General features: G+C 40.8%; 1 protein-coding gene across 1 annotated transcript in view; it reads right to left on the bottom strand.

Moving 5' to 3' along the window:
• Positions 1 to 5,389: 5,389 nt before the first annotated feature.
• The window catches only part of Dgki (diacylglycerol kinase iota), a 306,437-nt gene continuing 302,910 nt past the window's right edge, over positions 5,390 to 8,916 (bottom strand). Inside the window, exon 31 of the mRNA XM_023712766.1 lies at positions 5,390 to 5,809. Coding sequence (XP_023568534.1) covers positions 5,693 to 5,809 — 117 coding nt within the window. The 3' untranslated portion in view covers positions 5,390 to 5,692. The remainder of the gene's footprint in view (positions 5,810 to 8,916) is intronic.

Raw genomic sequence — 8,916 nt, 5'->3', positions numbered from 1 at the left:
TTTGTAAATAGGATATCATGTCTGCATCTTGTACAGCAATTAACCACTAGGAAGAATGTATGCAATGTGTTAATTATTGAAACTGTCCTATCAATTTGATTTGAAACTGTCTCATTGCTATTTGTTTCTCAATAAAATTATGGAAAAAAATAAAGAAAGAAAGAAAAGAAAAGAAAAAAATGTACTGATCTAAAAAAAAAAAAAAAAACCCACAACAATATATCCTTTGATTTAATGGTCCGTGGAGCTGTCAATTTAAGACAAGAAGTCTTATAGTGCCTGATAGAAGCTTTACTGCATTCTTTGCCCATTTATATTTTGTTGTTTATATTTAATCCACATGTGCTGCAAATTCTGCTTCTATTCCTATTCCTTGAGAACTGTGATAAATGAGTCTTAGAACTCACTTATTAGTGTTTCCAAGTCTTGTCTGAAAGTCTTACTTTTCAGTACATTCTTAAGGACGATGCTAAGAAAGCAGAAATGCAAGCTATCATTTCTTGCCTTGTTGAAATTGTTTTTGTAGAACTAAAATACTGTTGTTCGATGAGTGACAAATACAATCACACCTTGGCTGTCCTCCCAGTGGATGCTGGGATTCTTCTGCATAGACCTTATCTCATTGGAATTTGGCAGGCTTCCTTCATAGCCAGTTCGGTGAAATTAGTTTTGTCTATTGCACTCCTTCTTACATCCTTAGCATAGTGTCTGTATCAAAGTGATAAATATTTGATTAAACATGATTAAATGCATGCAAGCATGATCAATTCATGGGCATACGCCTGCATGCACAATGACTCCAGTATGTATAACACTCTGGAATTTCCCCAACATAAAGACACTCTCTCAAATTTGAATTTCTAATCTAAAGTATTTGTTTTAATAGCCCATCTATTATATCTTCCTGCTTTCCTTCTAGCACTGGTTTAACGAATCTTAATGTCATGGAAGAGTGATTTGTCCAGGACACTAACACTACTAGTCAGTCAGTCAGTCAGTCAGTCTGTCTGTCTGTCTATATGTCTGTCTCTCTCTCTTTTCTATTTAAATTGTGGAGGTAGAGTCTTAAACTCCATGTAAGTCAAGGATACAGCACATAGAGAACCGACCCTTCAGTTAATGTCAAGGGAGTGTACTGCTTGTATCACTGGATGTGGAAACACCAGCCAGGGTGCTGCTCTCTCCTGTGACTAGCACAGAACTGTGCTAACGCTCCTAGATTACTTCTCAAAACTGGGTTTGTCATAAACTCACAAGATGACCAAATCAGTGGCTATGCACTTGGTTTTTTGGGCAATCTGGACACTTGTCCCAGAGAGAAATATCATTTGGATTCATTCTAAGTATAATAGCTAAGGAAGATGTTGGCAGTTCTAGGACACAATTGCTAACAGTAGTGGTAGGAGTCACCCAGAAATAGAACCATCACTGTGGACAGAAATGAGTGGAACAGGAAAGGAGTGATGGCTGCTCAGACTCCAAGCTGTGTCCATGTGACTGCGCCCTCCCTCTAGCAGCTTGCCCTCATCAGTTATCACTGGGTAACTGGCTGAGTGGTGGAACAGTCACAGAGCAAGGATCTCTCTCTACTTGAGATCCCAAAACAGGTTAGACCAGTCTTACAGCCAGGTTAGGTTTCATGCTTCATGGACAGCAGTGGACATGATGACGAGAACCTTTAGTCATGGACTTTATGAGACAGGCTACCACAAATGTGCCATGGGAGTGATGCAGTACCACAGCGAAACTCAGCAACGGTGGACTCAAAGATGTCAAATGAAAGTTCTGTTGCCGTATCAACCTTCGCTGGTGTTAACTACATGTACGTAGATGATTAGCATGCTTTTTAAATGCTTTCCTTTTTTAAACCTATGCAATATATGTACTATATACACACACACATATGTATACAAATAAATGCATTTCTATATAAGAATGTGTGAATATGCATGGCTATATCTACATGCACACATGTGTATGAATGGGCTGATTCTGACACGAGATATGAACAACCATGTTGACCGATGTCAAGAGCATTTATCTCTGGAGATGGAGAAAAGATCCCGGAGCAAAGGGAAGCTGTGCTGTTGCACAGGGTGCTCATCTGTGGTATAAGAACCTTTCAGAAAAGACCTGTGTTCATTTAGTTAAGACCTGTGCCCTAACTAAAAAAAAATATAAATATTGTTAATAAATCAACAACATAATGGAATCAAGTGACTGCCACACATTTTCTAAGATGTGATGGTAATGAAGATCTAGCAAGCGTCAGAAATTCTTTAGGTGAAAGGTCTTTACACCCCACTGCAAAGGAGCTACATGTTGACTACTGCAGCACACAGAGGGGTCTGCACAGAAGCCGCTGGGGACAGAGATGCAGCAGCAGGGCACCTCAGGGTGTCCACAAGTTGTGCTAGATCTCAGAACTTGCTTTTGCCAGTCTCAACCTGTTTCAGAACTTGATCTGCTTTTCAGCTGTCACCTCCTTTCAGCTGTTACCTATAAAGGTAAACAGAAGTCTCCAACAAAAATGTCCAGTTGTCTTTCATTGCTTCTTGGCTTATTGATCTTCTCTATTCTTTACCAAGTCTTCAACTGTGATAAATCCACATTGATTGTGTTCTATTTCATTAACTGTGTAAGAGCAAAGTAGAAGGTTGCAAATACGGATATGTTTATGGTTAGACTGCTGTTTTCTAAATAACTCTTCATCTTCCATCCCGGTAGTAGCTTGATCCAAAAAAATAGAATCCTCAAGGCAGGCAGTGTCACAACATGAAGGACCACCCCATGGGGGCATTGGCAAGGGAGCTGCTGCCAGTTGCGCTGTCCCAGGAGGCTTTGAAAATCTGGTTTTTCTTTTCTGTACTGGGAATCAAACTCAAGACCTCACACTTGCCAGGCAAGTACTGTGCCACTGAGCTATATTTCTGCCCCCTAAATCTGGTTTTCTATGAGTGTAGATGCTAGTGTCTGTTGAAGTTATGTAAGTTTTTGACAGGACAGGATCACTGGCTTCAAACCTCTTGATGACCTAGTGAAGGGGACACCATACACCTAAACTTAGACAGAAACTCCTACACCTTGGTTCTTCCTAAATCCCAGGATGGTCATACGTAGCAATCAATTAAAAAGGCTACAGATGGTAGATTTGATGCTGAGGGTAGATTTGATGCCACATATGTGGCTGTTCTGTGCTCTTTCCTTCCTTTCTTCACCCTTCCTACCTTCCTTCTTCCCCTTTTCTTTCTTCCTTGCTTCCTCCTTGCCTTGCTTTTTTTCTTTCCTTCCCTTCTGGCAAGCCTAAGTCCTGCAAGAATTTGCAGAGATAGATCATATGCTGCTCTTTATCAGTAAATAATATGGGGACTCTAATTCTTTTTTCTCCTTTCTTGAAGCATTTTCAGAGGCAGCAAGACACTTTCAGTAGCTATACATTGGCTCATCGCCACCTCTACCCAAACTTTCCTCTCATATTACCCTGAAGCATTCAAAGAGAAATGCAGCTCAGTACTTAATGAAACCCAAGTCCCTCATCCAGCAGTAGCAGCTCAGCAATTGGCTGTTAGGCCAAATGTTTGGCTCAGTCCAGAGGATGGGAGGCACCATCCAAAGCCAGATTCTGGTCTGCTTTAAGGATGATATTACATTTCTGTCATCACAGTATTTCCTTGACAGTCCTACCAAGTGAAAACCTCCTAGGTGAATCCCAGTGATTAAATTCTCCTGGACCATATTTTTCCCCCAGCTTCTGGAAATGATCTACTGTAGTCCCTTCTTCCCTCACTTTCAAATCCAGAAGAGAATTCCAGTCTTGCAACGGATATAGGGCAACAGATGACTCATAACCAGTCCTTCTCCCACAGCTGGAGACGATGCCAACAATTTGAATCTGAAGTGACTGTGGAGAGACGGTGGTAACAAAATCCCCCATCCATGAAAGGCGTTTCCAGCTTAGCATAGTGTATCATATCTGCATGTTTAAAATGATGATGTGTGACCAACATATGATTCATATAAACAACATGTCACCACTGGGCCATTCAAGTCAAGGTAGAGAGATGATCACTTATGGTAACATGCAGAAATACTGGGGAAGCCATTTCACTGTGTCTAAGAGCAGAAGAGAAGGCAGCTCAGGAGACATCAGATTTAGCCAAAAACCAGAGTTCTAGAATACCCACTTTTATTTTTGTCTTATGCTCAAATATTTGGACAAAAAGAATGTTTTTTCTCCTGATACTTCAGTTATCACTGAGTCCCACAGGATCTATGGCAGGAGGAGCCGGTGAAATTCTACTACCAGATAAGAGACTGCGGGACAGGCTTTTCTCGTGGTTTGCAGTAAGAAATTTCTGATAGGGGAGAACAAGGTCAAGAAAGGAATGTATTAGATGGCCCACATATGGAAAATAGAGCTATCAGATATGACCCCAGGACCTGAAAAGCAATAGGTAAAGCATCCTTTAGAAAGAGCCAGGTGTCATGGAAATCTGGCAATGGAATTCATAAAACAAGACTTGGTCCTTGGGTCAAACCATCTTTGAAATTAAGAAAAACCAAAAATCTAGCAGAAAAACTCAAAATGAGACCCTCTCACCAAGGTATCCAAGAAGGCATGGTTGTTAGCCTTTGTGTAAAATTCCAAGGACTGCTTCTTGCTCATATATATGATCTTAACATATGTTGCTACTTTTGCTTTCGCTATTTTTTTTTCCAAGTTGATTAGGCTGTTTTCTATTATCATCCAACAAGCCTAGAAGTTGATCCCCTGAGTGCTCCATTTCCTGTTACCACAGTTCCCACACAGGTATCTCTCCTACAATTTGAACAGCACTTGAAGTCGAGTGATTCTGAGAACTTAGCTATGGGTCTTTGTCTAATCCTTTGCTCAACTCTATTGCAGTGAAAGGCAAAGATGGCTACGCATAGGCAGTACAGAGCTGGACAAGCAGCCCAAGCCCAACCGGTCCTGCATGGCTACTGGCAATGGCCCAGCCACCTAGGCCAACCCTGGGTGGCAGTAACCCCTCTGAGGTGCCTCCAAGCACAGACAGCTCCCATGCCACCTCGGGAGACCTCAGAGATAGAACACCCAAGTTGATGTCAGCCATGTGACACTTCTCAGCTCCTACAAAATGAAACAAAAGAGTCATCAAGTGGTCTATTGAGTCTTGGAAATGGTTTTACAGTTATATTTCTGCAGGACATCCAGAGGGTTTAAAAGACCTTCAGACAATCTTGTGGTCTTCAGACTGAACGTAAAGAGAAGAGATAAAATCATAAAATTTAGGTTGATGAGTAACTACAGTAGGATTATGTGGTAAAGGAGGAAGATGGACTTGTAGGGAAAGGAAGGAGCAGCGCCATTTATACAAACGTCCTTTGAATCATTAAAATAAATTATACAGGTGAACACAGAAGTTCATGCTACTTGCTGGAAGCAATTGGATCAAATTTTGTGGAACTTGTACTCCACAAATCTCCAGGTAGCCTGGCTCCTTCTCAATGGGCTATCATGTTCTGCCGGACATCTTGGTAGCCCTTAAAAACTGGTGGCACGGTCTCAGAGGTTCTTGCAGGAGAGACAGAGACGTACGCATTCCATCAGCTTTGTCCTCAGGAGCTGCCCGGTTGCTGGGAGGGCACAGGTGACACGTTCGCTCACCGTCGCTCTGTCCATCTACCAGGGTCACACAGCAGTTTCCAGGTCCTCATGACCAATGACCTTATAGTTCTGGCGGCTTTCTAGGTAAGCAGCCAAGTCTGGATCCCCGGCCTGCTGTGCTCTGTCTTGTGGTGTTTTACCCTGTTGGTAACAGTGACAAGGAAAGAGACACATATTTGGAGCGAGGAAATACTATCCATGAAACTCCCATGATCACCAAAGCAGAGCTATGCAAAGACCACTCACTAATAAGACCCCCAATGTTTACTATTTCACAGTTTACAAGATACTTTCAAATCTTTTTCTATTTTATTTCCTGGCCTCATCCTGCTCCTCCTTGACATGGAGTGTGACATGTCTTTATAATAATCATTACAGCAAACATATGAGATTGGTGAGCTAAAAAGTTTATCCTTTTAGATAGGTGGGGTTTTATATCTCTAAAAACAGATGTGCCTAGAATCTTGGATATGGCACAGTAAGTTTTAGAATCCAGGTTCTTCTTAAGAAGTAAGGGAGTGAGAAGACACCAAGGGGAAAAAAAAGTAGAGCAACAGACATTCAGATTTCTAGTTTAGGATTCTGTCACACTGAACCCTTCAAATGAGTGTGAAGGAAGGAGCAAGGATTAGTTACAGTAATCCGAAAGGTTTCCTTTGTTGGATTCCAAGCCTTCTAGTATATTTTCCCCACTTTATCACTAGCTACATGAACTTCCAAAATGTATTAAATTTCTAACTACAACATGATGGATATTGACTAAGGAAATCTTGGGAAAGTAGTAAAGTATGAACAAGAAAATAAAAACTAAAAAAAAAAAAGAAAGAAAATAAAAACTACCAATCACCCCAGTGAACTAAGAAAATCACTGGTGACTTTCCACTATTTTGATCCTTTTATGTCTATTATTTTTATAAAAAAATAGATAATTATTTTTATTTAAAAAAGGGGGCAGATGAGATGGCTCAGTAGAATAAATGCTTGCCTGGCAAGTGCAAGGACCTGAGTTCAATCCCTGGTTCCACAAAAAAAAAAAAAAAAAAAGCCATACCTTGTTTACATAGTCATATGATCTTTTCCACTTTTTATAATTTTGTCATTAAATCTTACACATTAACACTTTAAATTATCATAGAGTATATAGCCTGCTAGCCTGCTAGAGTAGATAAAAACACAAATTCATCTTTAATGTACATTTAATATGTACACAGTGAGTGAATATAAGTTATCAATAATAGAAGAGACAGTGTCTATTCTTTTAAATGTCTGTATGTATTATTAAACACATTTAACCACTAGCTTAAGATTCCTATGAAAATTTGAGTCCAACTTTTTTTACGGTTTTTATAGTCCCTTGTCTTTAATACAATAATAATGAGGTTGTTGTTCCCAGCTTCACACTATCCAGAGCTGTAGTGTACAGGACGCCTCTGAGTTGATTTCTAAGGAGCTCTTCTCTAGTAAGAGAAATTTCCCAGGATACTGTTTCTATCCAAAAAAAAAAGTCTGAGAGGACCCAGGAGTAAGTATTACACTCACCTTTAACCTAACCTTAAGGTACAAAATGATGGATCCTAAACAAAATGAGGCGTAGCTCTATGACTTCATATGGAAAGACTATTAGAACATAATGTTGATTGAAAACTTATGTTATAAATAGCATACACATTATGACTTCACCCAGTTTTTTAAAAATAACAGACATCTGTCCCTGGTCCCCCATGTTGCACTGGCCCCACCCCTGGGGTGCACTGAGCCAGCGACTCAGTCCGGGCGAGGTAGTGCATGCCTATAATCCCAGCACTGGAGAGGGTGAAAACAGGAGGATCACTACAAGCCCAATCTGTATAGTGAGACCCTGCACCAAATACATAAATGGAAAAAAAAAAAAGCCAGACATCTCTATGTGTGAAGTATGATTATTAAAAAATATTTAGTAGTATTTAGGTCTAGGCTGTAAAATTTCCAGATACTTTTGCTTATATGTATGTGTTTTCTATGTGGTAGAGTACACTATATGTATAGCTAAAAAAAAATAACTTGAAATTTGGGAAAAGGATTCATCCACATGAGTCAAAATAGAAACAGCAAAGACCCTTGAGTCCACTTATTTGATTTGGAGACCCAAAAAGATAAATTTGGGGTCCTGCTCCCCGGCCAGTTTGTAGCTCTTTCTACTGCCTGTGTCTCCTCCTTTTCTGTTCACTGTCTGAGCTTAGAAGAGGAGCAACTTCTGGGGAGAACAGGGCAGCTGTCCTGCTGTGCTCTCAGCAGCTCCACCAGGCCCACCCTACCCAAAGTGCCCTGACCTCACCCTACTCCTCGACGTGGAGCGTGCCACTTGGATTACGTTCAGTATCAAAGTGCCTGGATGTAGCAGCCTGCCAAGATGGTTAACCAGGAGGGCAAAAGGCCAGGACACAGCTCAAGTGTGCTTGACGGGCCTTGGGAGGAGAGGGACATCCAGAGACTGGAGAAACCCTGCATTATATCTGACTCAGAAGAGAGAGAGGTCCACTTTACAATGTGGAAGGCTGAAGATTTTCCAGGTATGAAATTGCACACAGATGTTCTTGTCACTTAAACAAGTCTAATGGAACTTAAGTCATTGATTAGGCTTCTAGGCTATATATTGATGGGTCACGGCCACAGCCACTAGCTCTAAATCTGGTACTCAGGGCCTGTTTAATGAAAGCCTCATCTACACATTAAAATTCTTTTCTGCAAGTGTCTATGATCCACTGCTGGCTCTTGGAGTTTACCCAGGGTGCTTTACAATTCTTGAAGCTTACCATCAGCATCCTTTGAAGTGTTGACCATCTGTACAAATGCCATATCTCTTGTCTACCTGTTTGTCTCTGTCTCTCACCTGCTCAGTCTTAGATCAACTCTACTATACCCCTACTCCTCCTTTATTTGTCAACCCCTTCTCTTGGGTGAACTCTGTACATTGAATTAACCCCTATAGAGCCCAGTACCAGCTCTCCCTATGCCATTTGCCTGATACCATAACTGTCCGTGTGGGCACTTTCTAATCAAAGCTGACCTGCATGTCTAACACTAACCCCTTCTGTCCTCACTACCTCCTTAGGACATCTGCCTACTTTGGATCCACATTCATGTAACTTTTGCAGAATAAAGTAAAAATCACATTTCAAGCCACACTTGTCTCTAAATATCACTGTGTGGCAACAAAAGCCATTCTACAAACTACACATGAAAACCATCTTTTTTTTTTTTTTTTTTTT

Source organism: Octodon degus, unplaced genomic scaffold (genome assembly GCF_000260255.1).
Source record: "Octodon degus isolate 3935 unplaced genomic scaffold, OctDeg1.0 scaffold00027, whole genome shotgun sequence".
Taxonomy (NCBI): Eukaryota; Metazoa; Chordata; class Mammalia; order Rodentia; family Octodontidae; genus Octodon; species Octodon degus.
This window is presented reverse-complemented; position numbering and strand designations above follow the sequence as displayed.